At 35.6% G+C, this 17,947-nt stretch overlaps 1 protein-coding gene across 3 annotated transcripts in view; it reads left to right on the top strand.

The window, feature by feature from the left end:
* Positions 1 to 17,947, top strand: part of SPOCK3 (SPARC (osteonectin), cwcv and kazal like domains proteoglycan 3) — a 165,661-nt gene that overhangs the window by 117,369 nt on the left and 30,345 nt on the right. For all 3 annotated transcript variants that reach the window (XM_077177279.1, XM_054632779.2, XM_077177278.1), the window contains one exon: positions 188 to 302. In XM_077177279.1, coding sequence (XP_077033394.1) covers positions 188 to 302 — 115 coding nt within the window. The remainder of the gene's footprint in view (positions 1 to 187; positions 303 to 17,947) is intronic.

The raw sequence follows: 17,947 nt of genomic DNA, 5'->3' as shown, positions 1-17,947 counted from the left end.
CAAAAGCTTTGTACCTGTCTTGAATCTAATTTTTGTTACAAAAGTAGTATATACTGCAGAAGACTTTTCTTCGCACCTGTATGCAAAGATTTAAGCATTTCATGAGAGATTGCTTTAAATTTCTTCGAAGTTTATATTTTTAATAAGATATGTTTATGTTAATGATAGTCATTCTGTCTCCCTACAGTGCAAATTAGACTATCAAGCCTGTGTCTCAGGAAAACAGATTTCAGTGAAATGTGAAGGACGTTGCCCTTGCCCTTCTGACAAATCCACAAATGCAGGCAGAAATGACAGGAGAGGTGAGTGATGGTAATTTGTGTAATATTTTTAATACTTATTTCCAGAAGGAAGGAAGATTTTGCACATGGAATATTACAGTTATCAGAAACACTCATTATTCTTGAATAAAACCAGATGTATTTTCTTCAAGGTTGTTTCTCTGCCAAGGGTTTTGAAATTGTACCTATAGTAAAATACCATGGTATTTTTCAAACGAGCTATTGTAGTATGAGTTAGTGCTGTTCTTCTTTTCTTTTTTTCATTTTCTATTTAATACTCCTTGAGATGCTTCTAAGTCAAGAAATTAATTCCTTGCTTCTCAGTGTTTTCAGTTGAATATTCAAGAAAACAAGAGTGTGGTACAAAGGAAGGAAACTTAAAAGTCCATGTTGCTGGTCCTAGGAGCAAGCAGTTGAGCTGTAGAACTGTTAGTAATGGCTGGATTATGTAAGCAAGTTCATTTGAAAAGTGCTTGATAGGAGTAAATCAGCTTTCCTTTTGGACCACGAGTGAGATTATGCTGCTAGAAAATGAAGTTGCTTTGCAGTGCCTCTTAGGAGGCATTTTAGGTGCAGCTGGAACAAACTGGAGAGGAAAAATGGTGGCTGAGCATATTTGTATTTCAGTGGCTCCAAGGTGATTACAGAAGGTGGAATTAAACAAAACATGATATTGTCTTTGGTGTTTCTGAATAGAGTGTGGTCATGAGGTTTTAGGCTACCATGGGCCTGAATCTGTCAAGGAAAGCATGATTGGAGGTCTGCATTTTTAAAATTTCTTTAGACTGATCTCTGTTAGATGCATTTTTTTGTTCTGTCTGTATAGTAACACTTTTGATGAGTAAAATACATTGAAAAAAACAGAAAAATTAGTTTTGACGGATAATTTTTTTTCCTGTAGTAACCTTATAACAATAAAATAAATATTGCATTCCTGCATTAATGCTGATATTTCATTATTTGAAGCACTATTCCAGATTTATTGTGCAGGATGGTCTTACTTTCCATTATAAGCTGTAGCTACTGCCAAAACTGTATTTTTTTTTCTAGTTTAAAAAACAAATTAATGTTCGTTTAACAATGAATGAAGATGACCACTATAAAGATTAAACTGTGGGCAGGCATAGAAGTCAATTAAAAAACTGCTCTGAAACACTTCTTTAGGTCCCTTTTTTCATCTTTGGCAATATAATTGATTGTGTAATTAAATATTAATTGAATATATGTAATCAAATACTCCTTGTGCTGGAGCTCCTCTACAAAATGATAGTCTTGACATTTTTTAAAGCATTAATTTACAATTTCATGAAGCATCTTGAAAATAAATAGATAAATATATAATCTTCTCTCATTGTTAAATAAAATGAAAAGTACTGGAAGACCCGGCATTGTGTGGCTACTGTGGCCCCTTTGATAAGATATACAGTGAGTATAACCTTAATGTGGCTGCAGCATCCTCTAGCAATAATTTCTGTATCTCCAGGATGGATATGGGAATATTTGCTTAACAGTGGGCATGAAGTGACATTAAGATAATGAGGCAAAAAGCATCTCTGTGAGTAGTAGGCCTACCATTCTCCAGTGTTAGTCTTTCATTATGCTATCATTGCCCTTAGTTTTTACCAAAATAAGATCAGCCTTCTCTCTGCTGGAAGCTGTTTCACCTGATGCCACTATCTTTTGTGTGTATTCTTTCAAGCATGTTTAATTTTTCATATTCCTGTGCTAAAACACTGAAAAAAAATCTAGAGATAATTTTTTTCTTCAAAAATTGGATTTTTTTAAAAATTAATCTTCTTGATGATTTAAGTTGCCAGGGAGTCAAGATTACTTGTGCCTAGTTATGTAAAAGAAAAGGAAAAAAGGTCTCATGGGTATAGGAATTAACTCTAATCCTGTCCAGACAGATTGTCAGAGCAAGCAAAACACTGGGCTTTTCCAAATTCTATGAAATTTGTTAATATATTTTCTTTACAAGGCCAAAAGCCAGGAAAATTGAGAAACACAAAAGCGAGCTGAGCATCATTAGTGAAATTTCAGCTTTTATTGTGACAATACAAAATTTCTTACAGCAGAAACTCTTCTAAGAACAGTTACAAGAATACAGTCTTTGTCTTTAAATGGAGTTCTGTAAATGGAGTTTGTTCTTGTGGTTGGACTTGATGATCTTGGAGATATTTTCCAAATTAAATGTTGCTATGGTTCCATGATTCTAAGATGTGTACACCTATGTCAGTTGCTTACAAATTTGATGGAGCCAAACAAGCAAGGTAAGGTTACTGTTCCTTTTTCAGGGATAGCATAAGTAAGGGTTTCCTAAAATACATCCCCTACCTAGGCTGTTTGGGACAATTTTTCTTCTTTTCAGATTGAAATTGCTGATTTTTTGGTGTATCTGGAGAGCATACTATGTTTATGAACTTTCCCAAAATAGTCTTGGTGTGTATCCCTATACTCCTTTGGGAAACAAAATTCAACCACTATTCAGAAAAACAGATTTTCTTCTTGGAATGTATATGAACTTAGTAATGAAATCATAGGGTCCTTTTAGTTGGAAGTGAACTAATCTAATCCTTATCTCCGATGAAGGCATGAGGCAGGTGAGGAGATCCAGCCTTTTGTGAGGGCTGTCTCATTTTAATGATACTTTTAGAAACATTGAACCCAATTGATGCTCAGGGTCTCTTAGGTCAAATCCATAAATGAAAGGGCTAAGAACTTGATTTGGATCTAGAGTGTAAGTTGTTAGAAACAAAAATTACAAGCAAAAAAAAACCAACCCCCACAAAAAAGAAACAAAAAAAAACCTCACAGTAAGATAAAAATCTTTACCATCTTTGATTGTAATTTAGATTGTAATTTAGATAAAGCAATGGGTATCACATAAACTATAAACTAAAATAGGTACTCCAGTAATTTTTAAAAAGAGACAGAAAATGCAAACTTAGGGTTACAAATGAGAGAGGGACATCTGCAGAGCATTAGAGGCAATATTAGAGGAACACAAAGTTAGAAGTAAATGAATATGGGGAGTACAGAAGAGAGGGAGGGCTTTGGAAGTTGTGTAGCTGCACAATGAGAAGATAAAGCAGAATGGATGGGAAGCAGTAGCACATGTGACAGAGGTGTTAAAGAGACATGTGAGGAAGCATCTTGTTTTCCAAGCATAGCCCTTGCCTCATGTCCTGCTTTTGATCCAATCTCCTTTCCAAGCATGTGCCAGGATTTGGGGTACCCAGGTCATACTGAGTTGCACAGCTTTGAATGAAAGGATTTCATTGAGTGAGAATCTAAAGATCTTGATTTTCCTGAGAACTCTTGAGGCTTTTTTCAGTAGTTATGCAGAACCAGAAGCTCAGAAGGATTCTGTGCACTGCACATTTTTACAAAACTGAGGAGTCTTTTGTCCCCTTGGCAGTGTCTGGTCTGGGCACAATTTTTTCTTTCAAATAGGATCATGTTCCTTTTGTTCTCAGATGTAGTGAGCCCTGTCCCTTGCTTGTCGTGCTCTTCAGTCTGATGGGTAAGAAAAAATGCAGATGATGCAAGGTATGGTCATTGAAGACCATAAATTTTGTCAGCAGATGAGTGTATGGCTGACAGCTGTTAGCTATGGTTAAAGACCTTCAAAGGTATCTAAGAAGAGCATCCATTGTCAGTTACCTCAAATTTGCTCTACTCCAGAGTGCACACATTGGGAAAGTTTAATTGTTCTTAAAATTAAAAATCTTGACAGAGTGCTTTGTTTTATTTCCCCGTCAAGCTGCGCTAACATTCTGAAAGTGTGCTGTGACTTGCCCAGGATCCTGGTCTCCCAGACAGTCTATTTCAAAGATTTGGCTGATGTGTAGTACAGCATCCTTCTCAGTTATATCTTTGGATACCTTCATCATAGAAATAAAGGTGTGCTTCTGCCCTGACATAGAGTCAAGATTCAGCTGGGACATGCAGTCACACCCAAAAGCTCAGGGCCAGTTGAAGGCCCTGCAGTTTAAATGGCAAAAAGCTGTATCATTGTTGGTAGAATACTGAATATGCATTTTTAGTAGCTATTGAAATAGAAGAATTTAGTCTCAATAATATTTTTGTTAATCTCTAATAAATCCTGTGCTAAGAGCTCACTTGATATTTTCACTAAAATAAGAGATTTAGGCTTATATTCATGGAAGAAAAAAAAGAGCTTCTCTATCTTTCAGCATCTGAGGAGCACTATGTAGGTAACAAGGAAGCTCTTACAAATGTCATACTCTTTGACTCTAAGCTTTTGCCAGAAGGAGGTAAAAAGGCAACGTTGCATGTTCAAGGTATTTTCAGTCTGAAAGACTTTAATCACAGAATATGACTGTCCTCTCAGCTGCATCCTGTTTTATACTGAATACTGCCAAATTGTTAATTGCTTTGTAGAGATGGGGATAAATAACAGTAGGATTAAAGACACTGTGGATACTAGTTTGTTCTGTGTGCATCAATGCTTGAAAAACAAATAGAGGGACAAACAACCAAGCAGCACTCTCCCAAATCCTCTGATTTAATTTGCATAGCATCATCTTTTCAATACATGACCTCTACTACTCTTCATATAGTACAGGTATAGATGCCAAAAAAGAGCTTTTGTTTTGTTTACATTCTGAGAGAACACTGACTGGTATCCAGACTGCACAAATAAAGAGATTGAGGGCCAAAATTACCACTTGTGTTAACTCCTTAATCTCTTCTTTGTATTTCTGCCTTTCAATGACAGATACTGCTGTTTTATAATCCCCTATTTCTCTTTTGAAAAGTAACTACAGGACATCAATAGAATAAAAATCCATGTTCAAACCAACATGTTCTAGGCCAATCAGTGACCTGTTATGTTATATTGCTGTTTGACCTTTATTTACCAATACGGTAGTATGTTTTAAATTTTTTTTAAAAGATCTAATTGTAACATTTAATTTCATACTGTCATGCTTGTTACAGGAAATTTAGTGACTATAAAAAGTGAAATTTAGAGCCTATAAAAAGAAACGCAAAGGGAAAAGTGCTGGTTCTCATCACAGGCAAGCTGCTCTCAGTTAACATTCTCAGAGGATTGTGCACAATAAATGGAAGGAGGTGGTCTTGGTAGTCTGGGAGCATAGTGGGTAGCAACATTTATTATATGTGAGTTAAATTTGCTTTGGGTAATTGTCAGCTTTCTAGTTTACTGTGCTTCTTAGCCATATATTTATATTCAATAAGTTTTCTTTGTGTAATTCCTACTGCAGTTCTATAAAATGCAACAATAAAATAAATTCTCTATGCTATTTTAGTTGCTTAATTTTCATTAATTTCATTAATTTTCATAATTTTTGCTGATTTTTCTCAATATAGTCTTTAGATAAAGCCTGAAATGCCAGAGCATAATGATGAGTGGTATCAGTGGAAGCACTCAAATCCAGGAGTTTGTCTTATCTGTACTGATATACACTACTTGAGGTTGGTGTCATTGTGGGCTCACAACAAAAACTGAATCTGGGCTAATATTTCTGCTCTTGCTTTTACTGCTGGCATCAGCATTAATCATGCTATTGATTTAAATGTAAATTGGCTATAACATTGTGACTTAGTTTCCTTGTTAGAGGAAAATGCATTATCCATAGGTAAACTTCCTTACTCTACTGATGTTTCTGAACATTCTATTATTATTGTTTCTGAAACATTTTGATTTTAAAAGTGCCGTGAAACTAAAACGTATTATTGTATATACATTGTAGTTCTTTAGAGGGTATTGACTTACAAGTAAATGTTCATTTTTCTTTTATTGCTTTTTTTACTAGAATACATGATTTTTACTTTTCAAACTTAATGCTATTCATCTTAAACCTGTATTTATCCAACCATTCAAGCTACTGTTTTTCACCTTTTTTACTTTGTTACATACTTTTACAGTAATGGTGAGCTGTAAGTATACCTTATGTATAATTTGAAGTTATTTGAAGATAAAGTGAAAATTGATGGATTGTGGATTTTTATGCTTTGATATTTGGTAGCCTAATGTTCTTTTTTTCTCTGTTGTGTATAAGGTGAGTGATAGACCATTTTTTACTTGATCTTTAATAAGAAGTACCATTGTTTTACCACATTTTAGAGTTTACTAGATATTTTATAAATGATGGGTTGTTTCTGAGATAGCAGAATAATAATCTTTGCAACAATTCATTTGGATTTGTAAATTATTTCCATATATATGATGAAAAGGGAATTTGCTAGCCCAAAAATACTGTGTTACTGTATTTGTAAAAGGCATTTATTTAGGATTCATTACTTTGTGTAATAACAGAAACTCAGTGGAGTTAATTTTATTGGTTGTTTCTTCAATGCTAAGATAAATTTTTTGCATAATTCTTTAAAATTTTTAACTGAATGTCTTCTTTTTCTCAAGTGACACTGAGCCAAGTAAAATTGTCAGCAGTATCTTCTTTTCATTAATCAAACTCCATGCTAAGACTTTCTAAAAAGACACTTTTCCAACATAATTAGTAATAATCTAATGTAGTGTGAGTAGTAGCAATCTAATGTGGTGTAGAATGACAGAGAATGTGTTTGGGATGAGAGTGGTCTGACCTGTGTGCCCACCATCCCTGGTTCCCTTGTCAGATAGCCTGGGCTTAGCCAGAGCACACCCACATACCTGGGCTTCCTTCCTCTGGAATCTGGGAAAGGCTGGAAAGGAATCTTATAGGCTGCTTGCCAGGTATTGCCCATGTGTGATGTGGGAGTGATGAGGGGCCTGAGGCTGTATTTGAAGGACTGGAGAAATGGAGATGCAGCTGTGCAAGCTGTTGTTAGGCTCTAGAAGTGACTCAGTTTTGCTCCAGATGCCTGTTTCTCCTAAAATTTCAAACTTCTCCTGCACGGGATAGTGTGTGTCCACTTTGTTTAAAACACCTTTATAATTCGAAAAGGATAACTAGAATTGGTTACTACACTGGTAGATGACCTTTTGGCTAAAAAAATTTTGGTTTTTCTTTCTGTTGTTACAGGGATCAGAATATTTGAGAGCAAGCAGTAGAAGTATGTGTTGTGCAGAAAATCAGTGGTATCACAAATGCAGATAGAGCAATGAGGCAGAGACATTCTAGTAAAAGAATACTATTAATTCAGATCAGAGTGGAGCTGATAATGTAAAAAAAGTGAAAAGGTAGAATGTGCTTGAGCAGTCATCTGTAGTTTTGATATTCTCTGCAATTAGGTCATAATTGCTGAGCAAATTAAAATTTGGTTGAGCTTGGCTGTTACAAGGAAAAAGCGAACCATTAAGGGAAGGTTGCTCATTCCATAATAATACTGTAAAAAAAGCTAGAGTGCATATGCTGTGTTTATGAAAAGTAATCCCTGTAACACTGTAGAACATAGTCGAGAATGCTTTGAAGAAGAACATTTTATGGTTTCCAGGATGAAGTGTAATACTGAGGAAGGATGGTTAGCTGAGTGCTTGTAGGCAGTATTGCAAAGAGCTATGGCACTAAAGGGAAGATGGGAATATTACATGCCTGTCACTGGAAATAGCTCTTTGTTCACAGTTCCCAAACACCTTTGCAACAACAATCTTCTCTAGAACCACATTGTCTTTGCTCTTCATTTGGCTTGTTTATTTCCAAAGCATTCCAATTTTTACGGCTGCTTTCAGAAGCTTTTGAGTACTCAAAATCCTGGTATTGTCAAATCCTGTAATGTATGTCATATCCACAAATTTACTTTTATATGGAAAATTCCTAAGATCTCAATGCTGTGGAAAGCAGTTCCATCCTACTGTGGTGGACTGCACTTGGAGAATTTGCTCCTCATGTTTCTTATTACAAGCGAGTGTTGAACTGGCAGATCTGGCCTTGTGTTAAAAATAGTTGTGTAATACAGTTTTTGATTTCTAAAATAATGTCAGTGTTGCTTCGCTGCTCACTGTGTGAGTCCTTTTTATCACAGGGCACCAAGGGCACGCCTGTCCTGTGCAAACTGTGGCTTAGAAAACAGGTGTGCATGTTTGAGGAGCTGGGCACAGCACGGCACTCCTTGTCCATGCTGTGTGCAGGGAGCAGTTCAGGGTGAACTCCCCAACTCCATCCCAAAGCTAGCAGGTTCACTATGAGTATGTGGGAGCGAGCTTATACACATGGGGTGAATGCTTAGACTACATTGCTTTTTTTTTGTAATCCTTGATTTCTGTGGGGTTGTTCCAAGACTCAGGGCCATTTATGCACTGGTTCTTTTTAGGTAAAGACTCATTATATACAAGATGAGTAATCAGTCATTCAGAGTTGTATTCTTATGAAGTATTCATATACTTGTCACAGGGGAAAAGACTGTTCTAGAGGAGGTTGCTTTAAAATGATTTATTATGAAAATTTTGATTAGCTTGATTGATTTCTTTACTTCCTTTCCCCTTGTGTTTTTGTAGGAGGGGAAGCTCCAATGAATCCAATGGTGAATATTTCTTTAGAAGCAAAAAAATTATCTACAGTGTATCAGCCTGTGGTTTTGTGTGTGTTCCTGCAATTTTAAGACAGGCAAGCTGTTATAATGAAGGAAGATAATTAATGCTGTTTTCATTTTAGGTTTTATAATCATTAATGTTAACTTAGATCTTGAAACAATTAATGAACAAATTCAGTTCTAGAGTCCCCAAAGCATGCAAATTATTTGGAAAGTTTAGTCTGTGTAGCACAATAAACTCTATTATAGTTACTCATGAGAGCATGCTTCGTTTAGGATATATTCATTATTTTCTTTTGCACTTCACCAACCAGCTTCCATGGATTATAAAGCAGAAGCTTACATATAGTCCAGACGATTAAAATGGTGCTGCATTCAATTATTATGGCTATAATTGCCTTAATCATGTAAATGAAGGGGCCTTGCCAATCTTATGGTACATTAAAGGCTTTACAAGAGTGTCACAGTAGTTCTATTGAGAATAAATAACCAAAGAGATGCAGATCATATGCTAAGTGGATCATCTTTCTGTTCATGCAATGTACAAATAAGCTAAGGATGCCTTTATGTTTGTGTCTCATTTACTGATGTGTTGGTAATACTTTTTAACTGATACTATTTTTATACCATCAATATGCAGTAATACTTAAAAGTCTTTCCTTACTCAACAGTGGAAGATAACTGCTAGAAAAATCAGGTCTTTTTGTAAATCAAGTAATTACTTTAAATTACTTAATTTGCGCCTCCTTCTTATTTTTTGAAGATAAAACATGTGGTGCTAATTACATAACCTAATTATGAATTATTTTTTCTGTAAGTATGTCAGTTTATTGACAGTGAAGCTGCTTGAGATCCTTAGGAAGCTCAGGAATGGACTGATGATGGTTCAGTAGTGTTCTGAAGGTAGATCAATAAGATTCATGAAGTTCTCTTCAAGTAGGATGTAAGCTGAGTGGTATTTAAAGAACATGTGATAACCTTTTGGCAACCACTTCTCAATAATATTAATTGAGTCTTTAGTACTTCAATATCCTTTTTACTTTAGTACTTCAACTGTGCTATCTGTGCTCCCTGTTAAATAGTTGCAGTATCACTTTTTCTGAAGTGACTATTTTAATAGCTGCCAGATTTTTTTAGTATTTTCTTTAAAATATCAAAGTCCTTTAGAAGGATTGGAATGTCTGTCTTTGGCAGCTATTGCTGATATTTCTACAACTGCTACACTGAAATTGACAGAAATTCATTAATATCCTGGTGATATGGTAGCCCTTGCAATTTATTTTTTTTTTAACATGCATATTGTATCTCATTTATTCTTTGAAGCTGACCTCTGTTGTGGTAACTAGTTTCTACTTGAGCTAATTTTAAGCAAATATTCTAGTAACTTATTATTCAGTGAAAAAAGTGGGTACCAGCATATCCTTACTTGGTTACACAATATCCTCTTTCTTTCAATAGTAAATATACAATTGGTTCTTACACATAAAAGCAGAAGTTTTCTCTAAAAAATCTTTCTCGCCTCTCCTGAGCACACAGACAGAAGTACAGAATTGATTTACTGTTTCACTTTTGCTTTTCTTGCATAAATGTTTGACCATTCTTTCCCAGTTGGGAACATTGTTCTCTTGGTTGGTGTGAAGTTTTGAGGCACTACTGAACATTTTCATGTGGCTGTGTGTATTCACTGATACTCTGAATGTGTCTGTCTGTGCATTGAGGGTATGATAACACCTAGGCCATGTTCACATCACTCACTTCCAGCTGTGATAATTTCTAAAAGTTTGAAATGATGATGCAGTGTTAGAAAAAAAAAATAACAGTATTAGAAGAAATTTGTTTACCAATAACTCTGCAGGAAAATTTTTACATGCTTCAGAGTGTCTTTAAGCAAGGGAAAGATGTATTTTGAAAACCCCCCTGTTCTTATTTTGCATGCAAAATAGCTACCTTTGAGTCTTTATGTAGGTTACTACAGCTTTACTCAGTCTTGGTAAGACTATGTACTAGTGTCAGCACAATCTAAATCTATTTCAAGTGTTGATTTTCACATCTTGAATGTTTTTACTGCCAAGAAGGCAGGTTTTGTATTTTTAAATTCAGATTTATTTTATATTCTTGATGAATCAGCATTATGAAAACATGTATTAATAAAATTATTAGATCAAGCCTTTGTGCCTCAAAGTATAGTAATTACCCAACTGTATTGCTTTTTATCTGCATCACAAAATACAATACAAATTTTATTTTTTCTTGATATCTTTCTTTTATATCACAGATGCATATTGCTTTACATGTCAGAAATTCTCTAAGTAAAACATTAAAGTCCTCATGGAAAATGAAAAACCTTACTTCCTTCCTGAAGGCACCCAGATCCATGAAATTAGCTGTGGCATCTGTTTTAATTGTTCTGCTGATACTGCAACATCAAGTGCTACAGCCATCTCACATGCAGGCATCAGCACTTGTTCAGTTTTATCCACTTGTTAAGCTTTGGCTCATTAGTATGGTAGCACCTTTAAAACATAACTACCCCCTAAAATTAACTGGCTTTATATTATGATTTACTAATACAGAGGTATGTCTTTACTAGTAGAGAGGTATGAAACAAAAGAGCAAAAAAATCTTCTATTTACCATTTCTAAGAGTACAAGTAATAAGAAATCCTGGATTGATTAATCTTCAGTAATAATTCATGTCAATATTTTTGGGGTTTTTTTTCCTCTTTTTAGTAGAAATTTCTTAGAATGCTGAGAACAGTAGTAGAGTACAGAACATTTAAAAAGAGAGCAATAAAGTCTGTGTAAGTGGAAAGTAAGTAATTAAGACAGTTTTGTTCTGTTTGGTCTCTTCAGCAGGATTGTCTCAAATTCAGGTGTGGTTGAAGGTTTTAAGAAGGTTTACTATGTCTCATAGGAATCTTGGTTTTTTTTCTAGTTTTCTTTTAAGGTCAGTAGTTGAAGCTGACCAACCTCTTCAGTATTTCTGTATATACAGTCTAAGAGGATTAAAAGATACGTCAAAGATAGAGGTCACTAAATCGCTGGTATTGTGTAGTTACCTTCTTTCTAAAGGTTTAGCTTCAGAAAAGGAATAGAAAAAGAGTTTACAGTTTTAGCAAAGTGAAAAAAATACTGCTGCAGCTCAGAAAAACAAAGAAAATAGTAATACTGTCCGGTTTTGTGTTTCACCCTGTTTAAATCTATTAAAGAGAAAAAAAGAGAGTTTGTAAAGGCATATCCAAGTCAGTTGGGATGTTTCTGACCATTTAATTGAGCATTGGATCATAACTAGACTTCATAGAAAACAGGATATATAACATTAGGAAAGCAAATTTAAAAGAAAATCACTACAGATTGGAATAATTTAGAAGAGTTGTCTGCCAACTTTAAACGTTACTGATTGAGAGCTTTAAAGTATTTTTTTTCTGAGTGAAAAGCTGACAATAGCCAACAGTGTATAGTGTGTGAAGGCTAAAGGATGCAGACAAGTGTCAGAGACAAGCATCTGTGACAATTTACTGCTCAGGAAAGGAAAACTAGAGATTAATGCAGTTATTCACAAGGTTATTGTGTACATGTGTTTATTTCTTGATGTTTCTAGAATTTAATTCACTAGGACTAAAGGTAGATTTAGTAATGCAAGCACTGATTTCCCATGTCCACAGTTCATCCAGATGGTCTTTTAATTATTAGTGAGAGCTCTCACTGGCAGTAAGGATTAGCAGCCTGCCCCTCTGTAGTGTTCATTTGTGGGCAGCATGAATCTCGTCGTGTAAGATGCCAGTCTGTCAGGATGTTTCTCCTGCATTACAGAGGAGGCTGTTAGAAGTTCATTGATGTCAGTAAGTGATGCCAGGGAACTGATTTCTTTAGCTTCTTGAAAGAGATTCTCAGCAGTGGCAGGAATGTAGCCTCAGTACAGAGTAAATACAGTAATTCAGCTTTCTAGCTGAAGTATATTCCCTTTTCAGAGAACATCCTAATTTTCTTATATTGAGGAACTATATATTACTATTTTCTTTGTCTTTTTCCCCTCTCCCTAGACCACTTGGTACTATTTTTGCACATACCATGTAACACTTTACTCTGCAAGTGATAAGTCTAAGGTATTGGTCCTTGTAAGTTAGAGTAGAAGAGTTAGAGTGAGTGATAAGCAGTTAATTATTTATCTTCAATTGTTTCATTTGCTATTTTAGTTTATTTGAAATTAATTCAGTTTTTTGCATAAGTGATATCTAGTGTCATAAAGATTTGTCCTTTTTTTCTTATAAACCTCATTTCTAAATTCCTTCACTGTATTGGGAGAGTTTTAAAATCAATTGTTTTGTAAGATCAGACAAAGGGGTCAGGCTTTTGATTTGCTCTGTTTCTCTTCTCAAAACCTGAAACAAATATAGAAATAAGCTTGGAGGTGGAAAACTTTGCTTAGTGTAAAAGGAGCAAGAAAGGAATATAATTTTTTTCCCAAATAATCTGTGCAACTAGCACAGAGAATCTGAATAAAGGTCTAGTAAATGAAGAATTAAATTATACCATCACATGAATTGATTTTTGTTGACATGTTTGAAATTATCAGTAAAATACTCCTGCTACCAAACTTTTACCCAGCTACACACCAGTATTACAGAGTCACAGACTAGCAGAATGGTTGAGTTTGAAAGTGACTTCTGGAGATGATCTTGCTCCACCCCTCTGCTCAAGAAGGGCCACCTAGTAGAAATGGCTCAAGACCAAGAAGTTGCTCAAGGTTGAGAGGTTGCTGGGACAACTTTAAAATGTCTCTGAGGATGGAGCCTCTACAACCTCTCTGGAAAACTCAGTCACTCTCACAGCAAGCTCTTTCCTCCTGTTTCACTTTGTGCCCATTGCTTCTTGCCCTGTCACTGGGAACCACTGAAAAGAGCCTGGTTCTGTTTTTATGTCCACCCTCCAGGTATTTATTCACATTTATAAGATCCCATTGTTTTCTTCTTCAGCAAAAATGGTCCAAGCACTTTCAACATTTCATCATATGAAATTCTTTTGATGCCCAAAATGTAAAATGTAAAGGTCCACATTATAATTAGCTAACCAAAATTGTCTGTCCTAATAGAAACTCATGAGTGGTTTTGTCACTTTCAGTGGCAGTTAGTGAGACAATTTTGGTTAGCTCTGAATACCTGTTAAAGAGAAAAAAATTTTTAAATGCTCTGAGAACTATAGCACATGTATGTATATTAAGGAATACTACACTTGCTTCTGTGTGCAAATGCATGTTTTTCTTTTTTAGCCAAAATATAGAGAAAGAAATAGAGTCGATCTCATGCATTTGAGGAGTGAGTTGAGAAATGTGTAGCTTAACATATAGCATGAAATATAGTCAAGATAATGTGATTTGTAGCTCAAAATATATTTATCACAAAAAATTCTTTGTCATGATGTAAATCCATAAATTTCCTAGCTGTGTACAGTTTACAGTGATTCTAGATTTATATGCTAAATTTCTAAGAGAAATCTCAGAAAAAAGTCTTGTTTGCCTACATGCACACACAATGCAGATGTTGTCATACTTCAAATATATATATGCATATATGTATATATATACATATAAACTATTTTTTATATATATGAAGCACCTAGAACATTGAAACAATTGTATGGAACCGAGTGGGTTTTTTTGTAGGTAACATAATAAAGTACAAGATAGACTGAAAGCTATGACCAGTAGTAGTAGTCTAGAAACCCAACATATTTTATAGAACACGAACTCATGAAAAGTGTTTGCAAATCATAAAGCCTGCAAAACAGCCTTTACTTTCCATCTGCTTCAGGCACAGTGATGTAATGTTCAATTCTATCTGAAATAAGCATTCTAATGGGTAATGATTTATTCTTGACATTTGGACAAGGGACACAAGGAGCCCTGGAAGTAATTTTTAAATTCCTAGCTATATATATTTATATGTAGAAGCAAGCTAACTATACACAGCATAAAGATAAAATTGTACTGAATTTCATTACCACAGAGGTCATGGAATAATTGCACAATCTACTATTCTGTCTTTTTCTATTGCTCTACCTCAAAGCAGGATGTCTCCAGACTGGAAGAATGCCTCTTGTGCAGTTTAAGGACTTCCATAATGGAAATAGAAATGCATCTATCCATTGAAAAGGTGTTTGCAGACAGATTGATGGTGTTGGCATGTGTTTGTAAGGCACCAGGCAAACAACCAGTCTGTATGTGCAGACTGCCTGCACTGCACATGCTGTGAATCTGGGCTGTCCTGGAGGCTTGCAGCTTAATGACTGGAAACTTGTGTGGTACACTCTTCTGGGAGAGCTGAACACCAAATGGTCTGGTCAGAACTTCTATTATAATCTGAGTTTCCTTTTGATGTCCAGAGTTTTGGGGTAAATAAAGAACAGCATTCTAAAAAGTTGAAATGTGGGAACTCTTTTCCCATATGATTGAGCAGTTTGTTCCAGTGTATCATGTGGACATTGGGTCATTCTGTTGCATAAATCAAAATGGAATATACTGTCCTTATCAAGCATTATAAATGCTTATTAATGTTGTTTTGAGTGATGAGGAATTTCTTTTGCAATGGAAGCCAAACGGTAACTGTGAAAACAAAACATCTACCTGTTGCAGTCTTTACAGAGCTCTCATTTTTTGCTATCAGTGTCTCAGTGTTAGCTTGCATTATTTTATTTTTTAAAACTTTGAATTTACTTTATCTGTGCAATATCAGGCTATATAAAAAATGGACATTTTCCTGAAGACAATTTCCTTACTTCTTTCAATGCTATAAGAAACGGGTTTTATGTGGACTCAAAAATTGCACATATCTGCATTTCTATTGGATGAATATAAATTAATTTAGATTAAAATGTTCAGCATCTTACCTTTCTGAAAAAAATGTTTTACATTGAAGTATTTTTCAAAATATTAGTATCTATGATTTTCTTCAGGAAAAAAATTATTCAGTAACAGTATGATAATGATAAAAGATGTTTTGTTACAGAAATATGTGTTGAGTAACAAATACTTTATTTCACAGGAAACTTTTCAACACCAAAATGATTAAATAGGACACCTTGATTATGTGGTGTACAGTGAAATACAAATAATGTGTGATTCATTAGCTCTTGACACTTCAAAATGTGAGGAACTAAAGAAATAAACAGCCTAGAAAGGGGAAGAAGGTGAAAAAGGAAAATGTGAATAGCAAAGAGATGATGATTCTTAAATTACATCTTTGGCTCAGCAGCATAGTTTTGTGCCCACCAGGCAGGTGCTTGGCTGCCTTCTCTAGATAGAAGAGAGGTGAAAAACTCACTATTTTTTATGTTTATTCAGCCATATATTTATGTATGTTCCTATCTTCTGCTGATGAGCTGACCTATTTTGTGTGTGTGTGTGTCTAGTAAATGTGAAACAAAATCTAGATACCTAATATACCTAGCTGACTTTTGAGAGTTTTTGTGAATTGCTCCCCTTGGGGCCATTACCACTGCCTGTTTCAATGTGTTGAAAATGTCATGGTCTCTCTTTTCTCATTTATTAATTACTTCTAAGAGACTTACCTAACACTTGAGCATTTTTGGACTTTAGGCAGTCACTGGACATTCAGTATTCATGTAATTTATTTTGGTCAGCTATTTGTTTACATCAGATATTTTACACAGCAGTGTCATGGTGGTAGCAGGATTGGTCTTGAGTTCGGTGGACTGGGTGTTGTACATTGATACTATTTGATCACAGCTCCCTCATGGTGACTCCATATAGAAATAGCATTACTGAGTAATGCTGGGTACAACTCTAAACTGGGGGAGGAGTGGCTGGAGAGCAGCCCTGCCAAGAGGGATCTGGGGGTGCTGGCCAGCAGCAGCTCAGTGTGGGTCAGCAGGGTGTACCCTGGAACCCAGAGGGCAAAACCCCATCCTGGGGTGCATCAAGCACACCAAGAGCAGACAGCCAACAGAAGTGACTGTCCCACTGCATTCAGCCTTGGGGAGCCTCATCCTGAGTGGTGTGTGCAGTTCTGGGCCCTGCACATCAAGAAGGATGTGATGGTCCTTGGTTGCATCCAGAGGAGGGTAACAAAGCTGGTGACAGGGAAAGAAACAATGTACTGTGAGGAAAGGATGAGAATTTCAGGCTTGTTGAGTTTGGAGAGAAGGAGGCTGAAGGGTGATTTCATTGGTCTCTACAGCTCCCTGAGGAGGTGGAGAGGGAGGTGCTGAGCTCTTCTCCCTGGTATCCAGTGATAGGACACATGGGAATGCTTCAAAGCTGTGCCACAGGAGGGTTAGACTGGATGTTTAAAAGCATTTTGTTACTGAGAAGGTGGTCAAACACTGGGATAACCTTCCTAGAGAGGTGGTTGATGATCCCATTGGTGTTTAAAAAGCATTTTGGACAATGCCTTTACTAACACATGTTAGGTTATGGTCAGCCCTGAACTGGTCAGGCAGCTGGACTGTTGTAGGTCCCTTCCAAGTGAAATACTATTCTAAGAGAATAGGAATTATTTTAATTTGATTGCTAAGTTATGGTTCTATTTAGGAGTCTGCCCACTTGCTTTTTTAATAGATTTATCCCAAATGCAGTATAACATACCTTGAGGCACGAACAGCAAAATTCAAAAATTTAATTTCTAGCACCTGGGAGATAATAAAATCAAATTCTTTTATATGATTTTATATATTTTGTTCTTCTCAGCCTGTACAAGAAAGTCAGTTTTTTGCAAAGTTTGAAGCTTTAATGAGTTTTTGGTTTATTTCTATGTTCTAAGCTTAAACAACAGTTTTGATACCATTTTAAATTGCAAATTCAATGCCTTTGGGTTTGGTGGGGAGTCTGTTCTAATTGTAACTTCCCTTATCAACTTGGAAACATTGGGTTCAATGTAATTTTTTTTTTTGTTAGAAATTTTTTCACAGCTCAAGTTACTGGCTGATTTCAAAAGTTGAAGTTTTACTGAAGTTTTTTGTTTTTTTTTTTATATGGAACATTAAACTATCATAGAGGCAACTGCTGACCATACTGCATCCTGTCCTGAAAAAATTTATTTAGTCATGGCCATCAGCTCTGGGAGGATATGGACCTGCTGGAGTGAGTCCAGAGGAGAGCCACAAAGATGCTCAGAAGGGCTGAGACCTGTAGTTGCTCAGCCTGGAGAAGAGAAGGCTCGGGGGAGAGCTTATAGCAGCCTTCCAGTATCTAAAGGC

The sequence above is a fragment of the Agelaius phoeniceus genome, chromosome 4 (genome assembly GCF_051311805.1).
Source record: "Agelaius phoeniceus isolate bAgePho1 chromosome 4, bAgePho1.hap1, whole genome shotgun sequence".
NCBI classification, from domain to species: domain Eukaryota; kingdom Metazoa; phylum Chordata; class Aves; order Passeriformes; family Icteridae; genus Agelaius; species Agelaius phoeniceus.
This window is presented reverse-complemented; position numbering and strand designations above follow the sequence as displayed.